At 41.7% G+C, this 21,289-nt stretch overlaps 1 protein-coding gene and 1 long non-coding RNA gene across 9 annotated transcripts in view; one reads left to right on the forward strand and one right to left on the reverse strand.

Moving 5' to 3' along the window:
• The window catches only part of LOC113584897 (vacuole membrane protein 1-like), a 46,715-nt gene extending 33,071 nt beyond the window's left edge, over nucleotides 1-13,644 (forward strand). For 3 of the 8 annotated variants that reach the window (XR_014118611.1, XM_081702111.1, XM_081702107.1), the window contains one exon: nucleotides 981-13,644. Coding sequence is in view for 5 of the 8 variants with exons in the window: in XM_081702111.1 (XP_081558237.1) it covers nucleotides 981-986 (6 nt within the window). In the remaining 3 variants the exon portion in view is untranslated. The remainder of the gene's footprint in view (nucleotides 1-980) is intronic. The other 5 variants (XM_081702104.1, XM_081702108.1, XR_014118613.1 and 2 more) reach the window with 4 other exon arrangements.
• LOC145652385 (uncharacterized) lies at nucleotides 13,500-20,065 on the reverse strand. Its single transcript, XR_014118615.1, has 2 exons — nucleotides 19,134-20,065; nucleotides 13,500-16,037 (listed from the first exon to the last, which is right to left on the reverse strand). It is a non-coding gene; the product is annotated as an uncharacterized LOC145652385 (long non-coding RNA).
• Nucleotides 20,066-21,289: the final 1,224 nt, after the last annotated feature.

The raw sequence follows: 21,289 nt of genomic DNA on the forward strand, positions 1-21,289 counted from the left end.
GGAGAGATGCAAGCAGAGAGGCTGTGTGATGGTTTAAATGTGAGTAGGTTATTGTAAGCGTGATTCTTTTTGGAAGACAAAATCATTTCTTTGTTCTCACTCGTCATGAGATTCTCCGGACACGTCCCTTAAGCTTGCCGACGTGAGGATGAGTCGTCTGCCGACTCCCATTAGAACTCTGTTCCCTTGGCGCTGAACAGCATGACTTATGAAGCCAGTCTATTCAACAGCACAAGCACTGAAGGTAGAAGCCTTTGAAAACAACGTCCTTTTGGTGTATGACTCGGCATGTTTGGTGACTCGCCTCCATGACTCGCCTGGGGTGCGAGAGGAAGAGACAGCCAGCTAACTGATGACCTGTTTCAGCAAGAACATGTCCAGTCAGACTGTTTTTCAGTGGGAAATATTGCCTGTGTGTATTGTTTGGGTCTCTTTATCAGAAGCCTCTCCAGCATATTGGGTCAGGACAAGTCATTGTACAGCTGTGTAACCAGAAGCCTGAGTCACATGCCTGGGCTACGCCCCTGCTGTCAAAGAACATGGAAAAATGGTACCAGGGGCACTAAAGTGACGAATTAAAAGTACAGGGAGACAAAAATGGCAAAGTATGAAAGATATTTTTTACTTTCTGAGAATATCCAAAAACACGTTGAGGTTGACGGCGGCATTTGCATTTATGGGAATTTATATGTTAAGCAGCGGGTGGGTTGTTGGAGTGATTGCAGTGCTTTCAGACCGAAGAAAGCTGGGATGATCCTGTAAAGCAGTGTGGCCCTGGTCTGAGACCACTCCAGTGTGCTGTTACGAGCTACACGGGACCAATGTTGAAAGTTACTGATCTTTAAATATCACTAGCTGATCTTTAAATTGGCAGTTAAATTTGTTATCAAATTTGATCTAAAATAATATTTATGTGTGTTTTTTTATGATATCCTGTGTTCTGATAGTGAGTTAAATGTGTGGCTAAATGTGATATGCAGATGTGATGGAAAGACCGTGACCAAACGTGCAAGCTCAGGCTGAGCAGTGCTGCTCACCATGGCAACCATACCAGAAAGGAGGGCTACACAGTACACACCTGGCTAATGTGGCCGTGAGCTCGGCCATTCGGTACGGTACATTTGTGTGAGATGGAACTGGAAGGAGCCTGACACACACTCTGATTAATAGTATATATCCTGTTTGTTTCATTTGGAGCTTTTTTCACTTTGTTTACTTTGAAAGTGATGGAAGCAAAAAGATGTTAGATATGCAGCTATGTGCACAAAATAAAAAGTATAAATTATAGATTTAACTTTTTTCATTCATATAATTGTGTTTGTGTGTGTTTGTGTTTGTGTGTGTGGATATGAGGGTGTGTAATAATGTTATTGTGTGTGAGTTTTTGTGTGTGGAAAGAGATTATATGTGTGTAATGTCATTTTGTGTGTATGTGGAGAATTTTGATGCAGGATTTGGGATGTAGACTTTGTGTTTTATTTTAACAAATTATTTTAAGCATGCTGAAATGTTGGGAAGTGCTTAGGGTTTGAGTAAGGCCAGTGCTTGCAGTAAAGTTTCACTGTTTGTGTGTTGGCGGGAAAATTTCCGCCGTGAAGGTGTGCACGGTTTACCAGCAAACCTGCAAATCACAATCACTGTGCACCACACTGATCGTCCTGATCCACTGTACCGCTGCGCTGTGTCCTGCGTGCATGCATGTTTGCACACGGCCTTTGATTTGTAAAGGTCTTGATCTTTTTGCCGCGTCTCCCTGCATTTTGTTGGATTTGTTGGAGCCGAATCGTGTTAAATGCATATAACATTATTTGATATGGTGAAAGCATCCTGCGTGTGTCCTGTTGTGAAGGACTGGGTGTCTTGTACTGCTCAAAATACCTTGAAAGCAACAATGTTTCATGGCTTTAGAAAAGTTTTCATTTTGGACATAAAAGATTTTGCTGTTTTTCCAAACTATGATATAAAACAGTGACACGCTATGCCAAGCGGAAAAGGGGTAACAAAAATATTTTATAATCCTTTCTGTGTATTTTTCATTACGTGTTCATACACATACATATTTAAATGCTGAACCGTTACTTACATGCTTTTATTAGTCCATGTCTTTCTCTCTGTATGTGTGTGCATGAGTGTGAGCACGTGCGTTTTCATTTGAAAACGAATTTTTCGGTTTCTCACTTTTAGTCATCTTTCACTTTCTGAACAAACAGGGTTTAACAGAGTCTATATTTGTCTGTATGGGCTTGCGCACCTTGTGAATGATGGGTGATGCTGTTAGCTGGAGCCGTGTAGTTTGCATGTAGTTGTCACACTCGGCCTATGAATTGCCCTGCGAGACTCGTGCTACGTTGTCCACAGTATACAGGCACAGGGTCAGTTGTGCCTTAAATTTTGCTTTGCCTAATTCAGCTGAACTGAAATTAAAATTACATCTTAACTTTAGGTTTAAATACAGTTTCACATATTTCTATGCCAGTTTTTTCCCAAATAATACACTACGTTTACTTGTGGAATAAATATTTTCCCCAGTGTGGATTATAGGGTGTACTGGCTACAAAGCTTCCAGTGGAGTACACTGTGTAACGTAGGAGATTATGTGGTTAGTCGGGTGAATGTGTGTATGCAAACTGCTCATGGTGGTATTCTGTAGTGCCTTATGCGAATGGTGTGCAGACACAGGGGATGTTCTTGGTCTCCACGGGCCAGTAAGAACAGGCATGGTACGGACCATCCCTCTATCAGACGGCTATCTCACCCTGGTTTCCTAGCCCGGGCCCCAGCTGTCCTGCTGGGCTCCGGTGCTGCCTTTGCCCCGGCCTGGATCCCCCGTGAGTCAGTGAAATCCAGCCAGTTCTCTGAGATGCGTTTGTGCATGTCCGGGTCCTGAGCTTAGGGTTAATCACGCTCTGCTCACTGGAGTTTTTGGAAAAGATTTGTCTCTTTAAAGGATGGAATGTCTTTTTCATGGGATATGTTTGTGGTAATCAGTTCCTTCTTAGATGTTGCACTTTGTTTTCATTTATAGAGAATTAGGAGGTGTGAGGTGATAGTTATTTTTGTTTTCTGTGGTATAACTTCAGGGTCTGAGCCTCATGAAGATGCTGTATTGTGCTGCACAATTGATGAATCCTGATATATGTGTCCAAAAATGGTGTAAACTCAAACAGTTGTATATTGTGTATGTATGGGTGTGTGTACGTGTGTACGAAACAGAGAGGGTCACAGGCGCCATCTCTGTGGTTTGCAGTTTGGAAGTGGCAGAAGTATCTGTCAGCTATAATTAGTGAAGGTTTTTCCCTGTACGTGGTAACCCACGAGGGTACGGATCAGCTCTCCCGCACTGATAAGACTTTTCCAAAATAGGAATGATCTCATCCTGCTTTCTTATCCCTCTTCCATTTTTCTTTGTTAGGTCTGTTTTTTCTTGATTCCTTTCTTGACTGTTTAAACACACTGGTACACACACACCGGCACAGCTGGTGCAGCTGTGTGTGTGTGTGTGTGTGTGTGTGTGTGTGTGTGTGTGTGTGTGTGTGTGTGTGTGTGTGTGTGTGTGTGTGTGTGTGTGTGTGTGTGTGTGTGTGTGTGTGTGTGTGTGTGTGATTAACACCCTGAATTCGGGGATCTCCATTCAGGACACAGCCTCATGGTTTGTTGATGAGGTCATCAGGAAAGATCCTGGTTTAGCATGGACATAGTTGTAGTTGATAGACAAAGGAAGAGAATTCAAGGATAAGGCCTTGTGCATGTCCCCAGTAGCTCACCTTAGCTTCCATTCAGAAGTGCTACAAATTGAAAACGGCTGACCTCCGACTATACACTGAGAGGTAAACAGTGGAGATGGCCTGCTGTTTAAAACCTTTTGACATTTACTGGACTGCTGCACCATGCGTTTGTATGTATTTGTGTGTGTGTGCATATATGTGTGTGTGGGTGTGTGTGTGTGTGTGTGTGTGTGTGTGTGTGTGTGTGTGTGTGTGTGTGTGTGTGTGTATCTCAAAAGAAGATTCCAGGTGACTGCAGCCTATTGTAGTAAAAGATAAAATTGTAGTGAAGTACACGAGGCCTCCAGAGAAATAAGACATTTTGGACAGAGTTTCTTCATCAGCTGTGCAAGAAACATGCTTCTGAAATTTCATGAGGTGGATCTTTATATTAGAAAAAGTAGATGGTTCATATTGTGTGTGTGTGTGTGTGTGTGTGTGTGACCTCTCTCACTCTGTCAGCTCAGCTTAGGCTTCAGAAGGGATCTTAGGTGAAAGGTCACATTACTCAAGGCCTATGGAATCCAGTCTCGAGAAAATGAATAGTATGGAAAGAAAAAAAAAAAAAAAAGGACAAAAATTGTAACTGCAACAGGAAACACTGTCTGGGTAACGTTGCTAGTTGCTAGTGGGTGACTTTTTGACTCTTTCAAGCAGGATGAAAGAAACGGGTGAGCTACAAGGTTTTTTTCCCCTCCAAAACTCTCACCTTTCACGTCACTGAAGTGGCGGGAAAGAACAGCTGAACACTAAACACTGAATACTGAACACATAAACACTGAATACTGAACACTAAACACTGAATACTGAACACTAAACACTGAATACTGAACACATAAACACTGAATACTGAACACTAAACATTGAATACTGAACACATAAACACGGAATACTGAACACATAAACACTGAACACTGAACACATAAACACTGAATACTGAATACTAAACACTGAATACTGAACACATAAACACTGAACACTGCTCACTGCTAAGCGTCTGTTCATGGAATACAGAGGCCTGCCTGTTTGAGCTTGCTGCACACTAACATTTACTCAACCATCAAATGAATCCACTGGAATATTTTGACAGTGACACAGTGCTGATGTGTTGGATTAGTCGAGTCTGGTGGCCAAAACGGCCTTGTATGGTTTTTACTGTTGGGCAATAGGCATCGTGCTCATCTTAAGCAAGCTGCAGGAATCCTCTTTCGGCCAGAACGTGCATCTCCACGGGGCGTCATACGTCCCTTCTTCCTGTCCATCTTATGTGCATCAACATTATCCAACGTGTTTGTCCATAATCTGCTTTTCTGGTCTCCTCTGGAGTTTTTGCTTTTTGCTTCATTGATCGTTGTTATTGTTCTCCTCGGCATTGTGTGGCATGGCATCCTATGGTGTTCATGTAGCGTTGTGTATCATTGTGTGGCGTTGTGTGGAGTGGTGTGTGTCATCATGTGCTGTTGTGCGCCGTTGTGTGTCGTCGCGTGTCGTCATGTGGCATTGTGTGGTGTTGGTGCCATTGCTTCTCCATTCTCCGGAGCTCGTGCTGACCCGGGCTGGGAGCCCTTGCTCCGGCTGCAACGGAGGCATCCGGGATGGACTGGCCCGCTTTACCCGTCGCTCAATCCCGGACACCGCCTGCCGGCCCCATAACTGGCAGTGCTTGTTGCCTTCCAGTGTCCGTCTGAATCAGCCTGCTCATCCCACTGCTGAGGTCATCTCCAGCACTGAGGTCATACAGCAGGGCAGAACCGGAGCATCACCCTTCCCAGAAATCACTCATTTATTTTCCTTCAGATTCACGCTCACACACCTCACACACTGCACTTAACACGGTGTTCATCTTACACACACTATACTTTATGTTCAGTGCTCCTTACACGCTGCGCACATCTCACACAATGTACCTTACCCTTCAGTTCTCATATGTCCCATGCACATACCTCACACTCTCCCATGCCCATGGCAATTTTCCTCACACAGTCTTCCCACACACAGATGTCTTTATGTACATATCTCCCCATAGTCCTCTTTGAGCTTCAATATGCCGCATACATACACGACTTATATATGATAAATCCATGACCTATATATGCTACAAACACAATATACATATGCTACATACATGACCTATATATACTACATACATGACCTATATATACTACATACATGACCTATATATGCTACAAACACAATATACATATGCTACATACATGACCTATATATACTACATACATGACCTATATATACTACATACATGACCTATATATGATACAAACACAATATACATATGCTACATACATGACCTATATATACTACATACATGACCTATATATACTACATACATGACCTATATATGATACAAACACAATATACATATGCTACATACATGACCTATATATACTACATACATGACCTATATATGATACAAACACAATATACATATGCTACATACATGACCTATATATACTACATACATGACCTATATATGCTACAAACATGACCTATATATACTACATACATGACCTATATATGCTACAAACACAATATACATATGCTACATACATGACCTATATATACTACATACATGACCTATATATGATACAAACACAATATACATATGCTACATACATGACCTATATATACTACATACATGACCTATATATGCTACAAACACAATATACATATGATACATACACGACCTATATATGATACATACACAATTTACATATGATACATACACGACCTATATATTATACATATGTGACCTATATATGATACATAAACAAAATATATATGAGACATACACAGCATTTCTGACCTTTTTTAAATCATCTAAATTTATTACAAATGATATTTTTGACAACCTTTCCCCAAATGAAGAAATTAGCATTTTATGGTGGTGTCAGAATTCATGCAGATATTTTTATTCAAAATATTTTTGTCCCTCATTAACAAAATGTTTGACACGCCATCACACCCACCTAAATAAATGATGACTAGACATCACATGGAAATATTTAGAATTTTTTAGAATTCTATTTTATTTTCTAATTTTTAAAAATGTGTGCAATTGTTAATCAGACACATGTAAAAACAATTTTCAAATGCAAAGGGAAATACCATTACAAATACCATTGTGGTCTGTTAGATATTTATTTTAGTCTAAATTCCAGCTGTCTCCTTACTATTTGTTTTTATTTTTTCATTATTTCTTTTCAAATAAGATAATTTTCAAAAATACAAATGAATAAAAATATGGGAATTTTAAGAGTGATTCGGTTAAGCCAATAATTGAATAATAATGCTAAATGATATGCATGCATGTTAGCATGGTATGATATAGAGGAAAAAAATGATTTCAATTGAGACTAAATCATTAATTTTTAATGCGTATTTTAACCATTTATGTGACTTTACTACATTTGCTTTTATTTTGATATTTAAATTCCATTTTTATACATAACATGTAAATATAAAGTTAGTTTATTCTTAGTTTTTTAACAGATATATATGTACTATATTGCAGTATATGAAGTATTTTGTATGAGGATTTTGAAGCATTTTCAGGTTCAGTCATTATTTGGATTTGCGAAGTTTAGATTGGTCTGCTGTTATTAAAATACATTTATACACTGACATGTGCAAATAATTTATTGCATTTCATAGAGACCCCAAGCAATTGCGAAATCATTCACCTGCGATGTTTAATGTGATTAATCCACACAGAATGAATGTATAAACAACTTTCTTTTACATTTTTATTTCCATTTGCTACAAAATACAGTTTGCTACTGTTATGTATTGATGACGTGATTTTTGGGTTCTATTTTTATTTAAGGTGATCAGAATTCAGAAATTATACTAAGAAATGTCAGAAATTATACTAGATTCTCTTTAAAATGAAGCCAAATTTTACTTGTGAATTTATAAAGTACTCACGTTAAATTAGCCTTGTACAAAGCACATGTTCTCCATTGTGAATAAAATATGCTTTCATCAAGCTTTTTCCAAGGCAACCACACCTTCATCTACATTTTATAAGAGGATATATGAACAGAGGAAGGTGAGAGATCATGGAACATGTGTGCTAATCCAATCCCCTGCTTCAAAGATTGTTCCAGAAATCATGTAAAAGTCCTTGTTTTATGTCTTAAAGCAGACATAAAGCTAGTCCTCAGATCTGAGAAGGATGTTTCTGGTGGTTGTTGTGAGGTTTCTTTGCAGTAAGAGCTGACTCGTCCGGGCCGCTGACTCACTGTTACTCGTTACTCACAGACTGCGCGCCATTTCTCCAGCACAAAGACACCAACTCTTGGTCTGACTCTTTGTTCTTCTGTGAGGGTATTTTCCTCTACCTGTACACTAATGTGTTCTTTAAAAGCCTCTGAATATATTAGTGATTTAGGAGCTAAGCTTTGGAGGTAGTAATTTAGATTTTTACGTGTCTTTAGATGGGTTATGAATGTACAAAAGTATGTGATGGTGGACGCTTGTTCTTCCATTCATGAATCATTATGAAAATCATCACAGTGTTCACTGGCTGGTTCTGTCCAGTTAAACCATGTTTCTGTTAAACCTTTTCCTGTTTACCGATATCAAAGGTGTTTGAGACAGTAAGTTTGGTTAATGATTAAAAGGGATAGGCAGTATGATCTCATCAATTGTCCATGTATCTGTGTGTACTTTCACTCAGTGTGTAGTAAGACACATGTCATGTAGCAGATGTATATCATATAACACGTGCACTGGCTTCTTTTGTCTCAAAATGTGTAAATGAAAGTTCAACAACAATGTCATCTGCTCAGCCACACAGCACATGACTCCAAGACTTAAAACAAGGACTTGAACGTGTCACGCTAGTCCAATGAAAATGTGTTTAACGATCAGGGACATGGTATGAAAGTTTTTGTTTCTTGCTGAACAGAATCTTACTAAAAGTGTTTAGTTTGTGTTTGTGTGATTTGATTGATTGCTAACTCTAGACTCGGCAGGGATCATGCCATACCAGGGCAATCGCCTTCTTTTTTTTTCTTCTGAGAGCCAAAGAAAGAGAGAGAGAGAGAGAGAGAGAGAGAGAGAGAGAGAGAGAGAGAGAGAGTGAGTGTCAGTGGGGGGTGTGTGAAGGAGAGGAGGTTATTGGTAGCTAAATCTTGTAAAAGGGTTTTCCTAATATGGGCTGTCTCTCAGAAGACTCCTCCTCTCTCCAGTTAGTGGGTGGGACCTTCCTCTCCCTCTCAGCCAGTGATGACAGAGCTACGACTCACTTCCCCATTAATTGGCTGAAACCAGTTCTTACAGGAACCGCCGGTGATAAATGTGAGAGTTCTCAGAAATCATTCATTTCTTCCTTCTTCGAGGCTGAAGAACACTGCAGGCCAGTGTGGATGCTTCTTTGTGTTAGCATGCTTTAAGGACAACCCCTGGTTTTTATATATTTTATATATACATTTTTTTGGCTCTGTCTTTGTTGTGTTTTTTTTGTTTATTTTTTTTTACTGAACTGCGTAGGATATGTGACTGAGAACATGCTGTGCTCTTGCTTGAGTTTTTGTTTTTTTTCCTCCCGTCTGTCCGGATGAAAGGTTTTACAGTGCTCAGCCTACCTCCCCCTCTCTCTCTCTCTCTCTCTCTCTCTCTCTCTCTCTCTCTCTCTCTCTCTCTCTCTCTGAGAGGCAGTGCTGTGAAGGAGACTCTTAACTGCCCTTTAGGACGGGTAAGTAAAATTTATGTTACCTGCCCCCCCCTCTCTTCTACAGTGCTGTTCCCCTGTATGGCACCTCACCTCAGAAACCTTCCAGGGAGTACCATGAGAGGGCAAAGCTGCGCTGTGCTTGGGCGGTCACACCAGTGGTAAGTATATTTCGGCCTAAACCTCTTTTTCTCTATTCAAACTTTTCATTTTCTACTTCTCTCTCTCTCCCTGTCTCTCTCTTTCTCATGCCGTCCTGATCCCCCTCTTCTGTCATCGTTTGACTTATTATCTGATATCTGTCGGTAATATTCAGTAGGGATCGTATTGTGTGTGTGTGTGTGTAGCGTCGTGGGTCAGTGGTACTAGTGTGCGGGGGTGCGGCGCTGTCTGTAGTAAGGGTGGATGGTATCAGGCAGCAGTAGCTGGGCTGAGGTGAGGAAGCAGGGAGCAAACTGAGCCTGGCCTCGTCAGGCTCTGGCTCGTGAGCGATGCTGAGTCATGCTCGGCAACTGGAGCTCCTCTGAATGAACCGGACACTCCCCCGCGTCACACTACCACTCCGCCCTCCCCAACCCCCACTCCCAGCCCTGCACAGAGCAGCCGAACCCTGCTGAACCCGTCGCAGGCTGCCCAAGGCGGGAGGGGCCAGTGGTGAAGAGGGAGGAGAAGCTGAACTCTCAGTTCCTGCCTCTGACAATCTCGCTTTCGCTCAGGACTCAGTGTGGAAACAAAGAGACTACACCTTTCAGCCTCGGACCTTTTGTACGTCCTCCTGGTTCTTAACTAATTCTCAGTCCGGTCTTTTTTTTATTCACACTTTTTCAGTCAATATGTGTTTTTATTTCTGCAGCTTACATTTGTAGGGCTCTCTGCATCGGGGGAGGGGGGTGAAGTTGCACAATAGGAGATTACAGAAGTTTCTGGAACAAAGTTCCTTTTTTCCTTGTAACTTGAACCTCTGACAGCAACTGGCTAAATGCGCTAAAGTTGTTTAGCTGGCAATAAGAGAAGGTTCCAGCATATATTGGCCACCTAAACCCAGTTTTACGAGGGAGAGAGAGAATGAGGACACACACACACACACACACACACACACTGGATGATTCCTTGTGCCAGTTTATTGATCTGCTCTTTCCTCTTCTGTTGCCTTCATCATGCAGGATGAACGCTGGATCTCCCAGGGCTTCGTCGAGGTGGTGATCGTGGTCGGCTTTCTCATGTGCTCAGTCATCAATTCCAACTCCATGGCTCTACATCAAAAGACTCAGCAGAAGAAATCAGAAGGCAAAATGAAATGAGGGGTGTGTGAAAGAGAGAGAGAGAGTGTGTGAAAGAGATAGAGAGAGTGACTAGCAGAATTTTTGGTGTTGGTTTGCCCCTTTAATTGACTGAGATAAGACTGCATCTTGATGCTCTGACGTTAGAGGGCTGTTCACAATTAAAGACAGATATGTGTAGTTTTACGTAATCAGGTCTGTCTATATTCTGATGTCCTTTTGGACTTTTTACAACTTTCACACCATTTTTTTGTGGCTTTTGGTTGTTGGTTTTTGCTTCCGTCCTGTTCACCTTGCTTCTGGAGATTGTACTGGTACTGCAGCATTTCTGATGGGGAAGTCTAACAGATCTTCCCTGGCACCTCGCTATAATGCGTTGTGATAGCAAGTGCTCATCAGTATCTTTCTTAAAGCAGATACATGGGCCTGTTGATCTTTAAGCAAGGCCTTAATCTACTTTATGTGGCTCATATTCCATGTTGTCGAATATCAGTATTTGAGCCTGCACTTATGAAAGATATGATGTATATAGGAGGTACTGAAGTGACTAGATCCTAATTTGGCCAAGTGCTTTGTGTTTTCTGTAATAGGAATGTATTGTGAACTTTTAAGGCCTCCAAATGTAATTTTGTATTTATTTAATTATATATATATATATATATATATATATATATATATATATATATATATAACATTTCTTTGTCAAAAGACACAAGCAGTATAGTGACTAGACTTGTTGCATATTATTGCATAATTTATTAAGAATCTCAATGAAGGTATTTATGTGTATTTAATTTATATTCAGCTTCTCATATAGTCTGAATCATTCAGATAACGTGCTTAAAATATATTTGTGATTATAAATAAGTTCTAAAACTTTTTTTTTTAAATTAGGCACAGTGAATCATAATGTTACTTTTGTCTGAAGTTATTGTTTCGTTTCCAGAGAGATGGAGAGAGAAAGCAAGCACGAGAGTGAGAGAGCACACAAGTTATTCCGGGACTGTGCAACCAGATGCAATAATACACAGAATCAGATTAAAGTGTGTGTGTGTGTGTGTGTGTGTGTGTGTGTGTGTGTGTGTGTGTGTGTGTGTGTGTGTGTGTGTGTATCTGCGCACGTATGCGCGTGGGTGGTTGCCGTGTAGTTCTATTGACGCGCGCGTACCTCCCCGCTTCACCACTTTGGCTCATTGAAGTACTTCCTGCGCAGAGCAGCGCGTGTGTAGGCAGCCGTGCCGCGACTGGACGGCGTGGCTGCGGCTGCTTTATGTAGGTGGGGCGAGCTGATGCCATATCGGAAATACAGAGAATAGCCCCCCACTGTTCAGCAGTCAGTCTAGCCCAGTCGCTTCGGTAGTGATAGTGTGATTTATTTAAAGCGTCCTTAGATGCGAGTGTGTTCACTCATGTTCCCCATAACGCGCGTAGCGCGCTCCAAGCGTTATGTCATTGTTTATTTGTATTTGTTTTCTCCGCGCTGGGGTCGCGCCGTATGCGAAACCCTTTATCCGCGCTCTTCTTTTTGCATCCTTTTTCTTTTAATTGCATGTGAAATGCCCCCCTCCTCTCGGTGCCTTTCTGTAACGCTGCCCTGGTATGCTAGCCTTGAAGCTTCGGGCGTATAAAAAATGGAACAGTGTGGAGTTTCTTTGGCGTTACCTTAACTGAACCCAGGGCTGAACTCGTTGCACTGCGCTGCTGGCAGCGAGGACGCGAGGGAGAGCGAGAGCGAGCGAGGCAGACCGCGCGCAGCTAGCACACGCGCTCGCTGCTCAATGGCAAGCGCATGCTGCACTGCCATAACGGGGCTTGTGCAAAATTACCTATTGCACTCCTGCACCGCGTCGCCACTCCCTTCTCTCTGATCCACGGTAAGTGTTCTTTTTGTTGTCCTGCGTCTTGTTCTTCTCCCAGTGAGCGTTAGACATTTCCACCCGTCTCTCCCAGTGTGTCAAATAGCTTATCAGACTGGTGTTGGCTGTTACATTGCATGGCGACAACAGTCTGTAGGCTGTCTGACATTTTGGGCTGTTTCATCCAAAACGCATTCTATTTGTAGTATATGTCGTTGGTGTCTTGTTCATCTTTTTTTTAAACATTCTTTTTTTTTTTCAGTTCATCGAGTCAATGATTTTTTTATTCCTTAATATCTGCTTTACATAGAAACGTGTCAGGATTTTTATTTTTGGGCAAACTGCAAAATCTCTGTCAAGGAAATGACTTCTTTTTCTTTTTTTTTTTCTTTTTTTTTACATCTCTGCTCAAACCCGCACTTCTCTCTTCCCGTTAGAAGGGTGTCTGTGCGTGTGTGTCTGTGCGTGTGTGTCTGTGCGTGTGCGTGCTTCCGGAGTCTGGCCTCCGTCCACACACATTTCTTGGGAACCCAGAAGGCGCGCTGTACTGCTGCGCGCTGTCATGACACAGTTTGGTGTTCGGACTTCTTCCCTTTGTGTTTTGGATCCTTGCCCCTGTTGCTTCACTAATGTTGTGTCTGTGGGCCTCGTGACTCTGCTTAAATCACTTCATCACCCATTGTTTTTGCCCAGAAGTTTTATCCGTCTGTTTCTTTATTTTCGCCCTGATTTAAGGTCGTTCCTTGGCCAATGAATGCTCGTTCAGTGGCTGTTAAAATCCAGGATCAGGCTGATTTAAGTTTTGCAGGCTGACATGTTTTTTCCAGAGACTTGTGACGAAGAGGCTTTTTCACTGTTGTAAAAGCTATGGAGTGCTCTGGCTGGCTGCAGACTCAGGGAGTATGTCTTTCTTAATCATGTTCTGAACATCCTGTCCTTAAGGGAAGCCCCTTTCTTGGTCTTTTTCTTCCCCACATGTTTATTACTGTATGTATGTGTGTGCTTATGTAAGTTATCTGTATTAAGGGAAATAAATAAAGCTTTTGAATTCAGACTGTCCTGGTTTGTTTTTCCTTCTTGAATGATCACACAGCTCCCATTAATAACAGACTGAAATATCTGTATTTATGTGTCCATATATCATTGTCTTCTCATGCTTTCCCCTTACACACACACAAAAAAAAAAAAAAAAAAACTTTTTCAAGAGTTCAAATTCAAGCAGGCCGTGTTTTGTAACCCCGTTTTATTATGGAGCAGTAGGTTTAACGGCGAGCTTCGGCACGGCTCCAGCGGGGGAGTCGTAAACACTGCATGTCCTGCAGTCCTTGTGCCACTGAGCTGATGTCATCGTGTGTACAGACGGGAGCTTTACAGTGCAGGCAGAGGGCTGAGCTACTGGAAATGATGACACTAACACTACTTGTCCAGGTTTTAGGTTTATTTTTAAACCGTCGAAGCACGTCAGTCACTTCAATTGCATTATACTATGCATGTGGTTTTATTTGATCATAATTTAATGGCATTTAAATTTTCACATTTTTAAATCAAACTGGAAACCTTGTTTACCTCAAAATGGTAATTTTAACAAGGAGGAATTTAGTCTGATGTCAAGTCTGTTCAAATCCCTGGTAGGAACCTGACTAACTGAATGCCTTGTGTTTAACCCTCTTACTGAGTAAAAGGGGAACTATTCTGAGGAATTCATTGTATTCATGAATATTGTTTTCAACAATATCGAAACATTGAAATTTCTCAAACATTACCTTGATGGACCTTGATGGACCTTTTTGATTTTGTTTTTGCAATGTGTTTTATTTGAATATTTAAATTAATATGATCTGAACAACATAGTCAGAGAAAAATGTAGTGTCCAGCAAATGTACACAAAGTGGTAGTGTAAAAATGACCTAGTGTGGTGTCCCATGAGCCACACAAGCCATGTTTGAATTCCTTACAATGAAACTATTATGTAAAACTCTCATTTGAACAGGTTTTAGTATATAAATAAGACTCTTATTTGTGTTATTTTTCTTTCTTTTTTTGAGCCATACAAATGTGCCAAGTGCCCTTGTCTTATGTGTGAGGATGACCACAGTTCATTCATGGTTGACTGGTGGAGTAAAATATAACATTTCTGTTCATACAGACCTACCCGTAGAGAGCTCCAGAAGCGAGAGAGTGGATTTAATGTAAAGCACTCAGTTTTGCATGCTGTGTTTTTAAATCTAAAGAAATTAAACAATCACACTGTTTGCCAGTAGCCACCATGTCTGATAAGGACATAACTGGAGTGTATGTGTGTGTATTTTGTTTTACTGGACATCTGGTCTATTTGTGTTTGAGTGCAGTATCCTTGTAGTAGTTTTCTAGTTTGCATAGATTACCTCTCTTCTGACTCTAAAATGACTCCCCTGGTCTAATTACATACTGAGGGTACATTATGGGAGGATATCCTTACTGCACAAACTACAGACGTGTCTCCGTTATCTGACAGTTTCTCTATTCACCTCTTTGTGTGTGTGTGTGTGTGTGTGTGTGTGTGTGCGCGCGTGTGTGTGTGCGTGCGTGTATCAACGTGTGTACGTGTGGACTTGAGCTTTTTTGAGTGCAAGTGTATTTGATTTCAGACCGGAAAACTCCATAACATTAGCACCATATGGTCTGGAGTGATCACTGCTATGCATTCTCTTTTGTTCTCGCAGACTCACACGTTGAAAAACCACTTCTGATGTATCACTTCCTCCAGCGCCGTCAGCGTTTGGACAGAGAGAGATAGAAGGAGGGAGAGAGAGAAAGATATCTAACAAAATCATACAATGATCTACAGTTAAACCTTGCAAAAAGTAGTTATAAAAAAGCAAAAAGTTGTTGAGAAACATAAGAAGCCATAAGTTAAATCAGTGTGTGCCAACTGTGCTAAATCAACCTTGACACTATTAACTCTCACTAGTCATGTCTGACCATCAACAGCAAGAAAAGATGCATTTGATGTTTTTGCATCTTCCACACACATCAAACTGTAGAACATTATAACAAGGTGAAGTTTTATTCTTTGCAAGGTGAATGTTGGTCTAACATCAGGTAGATTTTAGGTCAGAACCAGTCTATGGGACAGGCAGAAAAATGCCTGTATTACAGGAATGGGCTTAACTTCTGACCTACAAACCTGCCCTGGGAAACTAACCACAGAACACTCGCCCTGTGACAAAAAAAAGGTCCGTGAACTCTAGTTAAATAAATCTAAGGAATTTGAGGTTTACTGATTATACGTGCCTTGCAGTTGCTTTGGCTGCTGGCGGGAGCATATTCAGCGCCAAAGTCTGGAGATGAGGAGGTAAGATGGGGCCTCGTCTGTCCGTCAGGGGGGATGGGCCAGGCATGTGATTGACAGCACCGACACGCCCGTGTGTTTGCTCGCCACCAGGTGCAACCGCTACCTGTCTCACTGTAATGCAAATGCGCAGCGCTGAGATCAAGCTAAGGGTTACTCACCACAGCTTTACAAATAAAGGTCACCTTTGTTCAGCACACATTCAGAGAGCTACTCGCAGCATTTCTAACACGTGGAGTATGGAGTGTCACTCCGGCTTTCCCTTACGTACCCTCATTAAAGGGACCGTTTCCGTTATGAAAGGCACAATTAGGGGCAGCTACCTCATTGAAAAACGGTTTCTGAAGAATTAACAGCCTTTCCATTCATAGAGGACACACTGTGTTAGCAATCAGGTATAATATATTGTGCCATTTTTTAAAATTAAATATGCCGTACTGTTGTTTGAAAACATGGTGGAAAGTCCCTGAAACTGTAATTTGCATGGGAATGTATTTCCTGTTCTCAAAGTCTATATGACACACAAAGTCTCCTTATGTGGTTTTAAGAAGTGAGAAAGAAAGACAGAAAGGTAGTTGATGGTCTTCCTTAATCCCCAAAACACTGTTCATCAATAGCGATTATGAGTGTTTGCGTCTGACTGCTGATACAAAGGCCCCTCACACACTCCCATCAAGCTCCAGTGCTATAACCGCGCATACACTCAGGAGTGCCACTGTACTGCATCATTTGTTTGCGTTAATCTGGCAGTGACATTTATTAACATAATTGGGGGTTGTTGTATTATTGAGGAAACAAAGGAAAAACAAGTCAGCTAGACAAGCCCAGTTTCATCGGACCCCCACCCACAGAATCTGAGTGGCCTTCTGTGTATTTCTGCTGAGAAGAAAAGCCTGTTTATATAGGTTTGCTATTTGCAAGATAATCCGCTCATCAGAGTGCCAAAATATTAGTGCACTTTGCAGTTCATTCATTTTAAACCTGAAGAACATTGGCTCGCTTGTTAATGTGAAGTTCAGCAATGGAGAGGCAGGTGCTCATATAAAAATCCTAATGTTTCACTTCAGAACATAATTTGATTATAATGTACGTTTGAATGCAGCATCCGAAAAGTCGTTGACACCTATGGCATGGCTAGTTAATAAACCCGGGGTTTGGTAATAGTTGCACGCGTTTTATAGTCTTAAACAGCAAAATCTTTAAAAAAAAAAATTTTGCTTCATGTTCCGGCCGGCAAAATGAAACATTAAAAATAAAAAATTGAGAAATGAAAAAAAGAGAACATTTTAATTTCATTAAATTAGCCACAATTGCACAAAATGGCGCATGAAAGAACGATTGCTTAATAGAGCTCCAATTTACTCGGTACATGCCGAAATGCATCCTTTTATTCTGATGGCTGATTGTATAGCAAAGGCACTCAGACAGCTCAGATAAACTTCACTAGTAAAGAAGTCTTCACAAGTCTTCACTAGCAAAGACCCCATCATCTGCCCTTAGGAGCACTCGTACTGAGCGGCGCTACGAGCGTCTCAGTGAGACACAGTCCTTTGGTGCCCGCTGCTGGCAAGAAACCGCTACTGCGCTATAAGCTCCTTCTCAGATTTCATTCAAACAGCAACCGCCTTGAATCTGAATGTGTAGTCTTTCCTAAACTGCCAGGTCATTTTAATGGCAGCAGTTTGGGATTTGTGGCATTTGTAGCTGGGGTTATTTCGGCACATTTTCTCTCCACCGGTTATTGAAGCCGGTTATGTCAGCCATGTGTGTGTCTGTGTGTGTGTGTACTTCCATGAACAGAGAAATTACAGTTGATGTGGAGCGAGAGTGTGAGAAAAGACCATATATGTGGTCAGTGTGTTTGATATCGACCTGGACCAGTCTGAGGAGGAAGGAGAATGTGTTGGAGGATGAGCTGGAGGATGCAGTCAGTGAGTAACTAACGTTGGCACCGCGACGGACCTGAACTGGCAAGGCTGTCTGGTACCCAAGCATCCTCAAAGGCTGTCTATACCCAAGCATCCTCAAAGGCTGTCTATACCCAAACATCCTCAAAGGCTGTCTATACCCAAGCTTCCTCAAAGGCTGTCTATACCCAAACATCCTTAAAGGCTGTCTATATCCAAGCTTCCTCAAAGGCTGTCTATATCCAAGCTTCCTCAAAGGCTGTCTATACCCAAGCTTCCTCAAAGGCTGTCTGGTACCCAAGCATCCTCAAAGGCTGTCTATACCCAAACATCCTCAAAGGCTGTCTATACCCAAACATCCTCAAAGGCTGTCTATACCCAAGCTTCCTCAAAGGCTGTCTATATCCAAGCTTCCTCAAAGGCTGTCTGGTACCCAAGCTTCCTCAAAGGCTGTCTATATCCAAGCTTCCTCAAAGGCTGTCTATATCCAAGCTTCCTCAAAGGCTGTCTGGTATCCAAGCTTCCTCAAAGGCTGTCTATACCCAAGCTTCCTCAAAGGCTGTCTATATCCAAGCATCCTCAAAGGCTGTCTATACCCAAGCTTCCTCAAAGGCTGTCTATATCCAAGCTTCCTCAAAGGCGGTCTATATCCAAGCTTCCTCAAAGGCTGTCTGGTACCCAAGCTTCCTCAAAGGCTGTCTGGTATCCAAGCTTCCTCAAAGGCTGTCTGGTATCCAAGCTTCCTCAAAGGCTGTCTGGTACCCAAGCTTCCTCAAAGGCTGTCTGGTACCCAAGCTTCCTCAAAGGCTGTCTATATCCAAGCTTCCTCAAACCGTCTGCCGCTCACATCACTGCTGGCGCAGCTACCTCGCTCAGGTCGTGCAGATTGCATGCAACGCATACAGTATAAAGTACATTTCTACTGTCTGTTTTGTGTAGAAATTACTTAAGTAAAAACATTTCAGTGTGTGATTGTCACAATAATACGAAAATTCTTCAGTTAACTAGATTAGATAGCGGGTTAAAACATCACACAGGCACCTCTGATCACCGGCCCCAGTTAACTTTCACGTGTTGACTAACACGATTGTCTGTATTCTGAGCTGTAAAGTGACAGACGTCTAGAAAGCCCACATCTAATCAGACATTTAATCAGAACCAGTCATTTATACTAAATTATCAGTGCAGTAATGTTACCCATAGAGAGGGCTGGTTGCCATAGTCATCAGGTAATAATGTCTGATAAACTAGTAACTGATTATTAGTATTAACTATTGCTACAATGACGGTACGATTTTTTTACCGTTGTATTGGAGGCTCTTCATTGCTTCACCCTCTATTACCTGTATGGTTTTCTTCCCTTCAGCAGGGTCACGTTAGTGTATATATGTACCAGTAGCTTTGACTTGGTGCATGTTCGTGTGCAGTTATTTTGAGACAGTTCCCTACTGTGTTGACACTGTTGTGCCAGATTTGGCTGAGGGAAAAACCCCTGGCTCTGATGAAGGCTGTTCCGACATGCTACTTCCAGAAATAGAAATTCAAAATGAACAAGAATTACAGTGATGGCAAAAATATTCACACAGTACATTCATTGTACTCTAATCTTTTCTGTTTGTTTACAGTATGCTCACTTAGGAATACATTTGGACTCTACTTTAATTGTAATTAGTAACCCCTAAGGCGACTGTGAGAAATGGGACTTCTCCAATGAGTAAATCCAGCTCCAAGTGTGTCAAGCTTCTCCAGGTCTTGGGAAATGGCAGGTATGGAAACGTTAGTGTGCTCCACCCTGTCTGCCATGCACTCCTGCTTCTTGGGAAGCACGAGTTTGGATTCCATCATAGCTGCTCGCTCATCATCTTGTGAGTGTGCAGTATTGAACCCTGCACGGAGAACTGTGGCGTTTTTTAAACAGTGAGCATTTACTTTCTCCGGTGAGCCGCCAGCCTCTCGGTCATCGTTCATCATGGTCAGCCGGTTAAAGTTTCTCCTTCTTTCTCTTGTCTCTACATTTTACTTTGAAAACAGCTTCTCCAGGTTCGTAAGGTGTCTGAGGCAAACTCTGGGAGAATATTTGTAATGAAGGTTTTGAAAAAGTTACAGTCCATCACGTTCTACTCAGTTCCACTAAATGTAGACTTCTGTCCTGTGTCATAGCAAAAGTTTTTATTCTTTTCCCCTGCTGTTTCCGGTTAGGCGAGTTCACTGGTCGCCTGTCCTGTGCATGTTTAATTCGTGCCTGCCGCATTCTCTCTTTCCCTGAAAGACGTTTGCCAGTGGTTGTGTTTATAGTTGTCAGCAGCCTGTATTTACGGTAGCTGCTATGTGAGCAGACCTGCTTACCCACTTTACTCGAAAGCATGGTTACCAAATAAAACACTTTCCCTGATTTTAATTTCACGTTCTCATGGCTTAGCTGAGTAGTTCCGCAATAGGGCATCACCTGACACTGCTCAAATACACCCAGCTAGTCATCTCTGGCTGAACACTAATGAGCTGGAGAGTGTATCTGACGGGCACGAGAGCTTAGCCACTCAAAAAGAGAGATGGCCTGCTTTCAACGAGCTGAACGGTTGAAACACCTTAGATTCTCCTGCCCAATTAGATGTTCTCTGTGCTGTTAATAACAGCATGACCTGCCGGCAACCATAAAACCATTAATGCCATCCGGACGCTCCGGGGATCTACGGAATACAGGGACAGGGCAAGAATGGGAAGTGACTCAATGGGAGTTTTGTCTTAAATGTAGAGCTGAACGCCTGATCCTGTGCCACAGCTGGACATTAGTGAAAGGTGAAAGGTCATGTGAGTTCAGTCCTGCTGTCACTGGAGCGTTACATGACTGATCTTGCTAATAGGTGAAACTCACTCCAAGTGAATCACACTTTTCTTTTTCATGGTTTTGTTGTGTCTCTAGTTTTCTGAATCCAGAGTGGTACGCAATGGTAGCATTCAGTAACAGTGGTAACGAGCCTTCATTGAATGAATGAATGAATGAATGAATGATCGGTTTCAGAGCTGGATTTCATACTTTGTTTTAGATTTAGGCTGGCCCTTTTTATACTGTGGTTGTTCTCAGAATCACTGAAAAACATTTTAGAACTAAACCAGCATAAGAAGTGTTCAATATGTCCATTAATCTACCCTTTTATTGTATTACTGTATCGTTAATAGATGTTCCTACCCAGTGATGTGTCTAACCGGATCAGAACCATATTCCTCCGTCCATGCCGTACATCGACTTCCTGTCACATATTTAGCAGAAAGCATTTTTATCATCTAATAGTTCACAGTTTTCTCCTGGAGTTTGTAGTCATGATTTACGTTATGTAAAGCTGAGGATCTTTGAGGGTCACCGTAAGGAATTGATCCACAATGGCACAGTCACTCACCTATAGCCTCAGACAGATGTGTGATAAATATTAACTTCACCTATAGCCTCAGACAGATGTGTGA

The sequence above is a fragment of the Electrophorus electricus genome, chromosome 19 (assembly GCF_041902795.1).
Source record: "Electrophorus electricus isolate QZ-2024a chromosome 19, ASM4190279v1, whole genome shotgun sequence".
In the NCBI taxonomy this organism is placed as follows: domain Eukaryota; kingdom Metazoa; phylum Chordata; class Actinopteri; order Gymnotiformes; family Gymnotidae; genus Electrophorus; species Electrophorus electricus.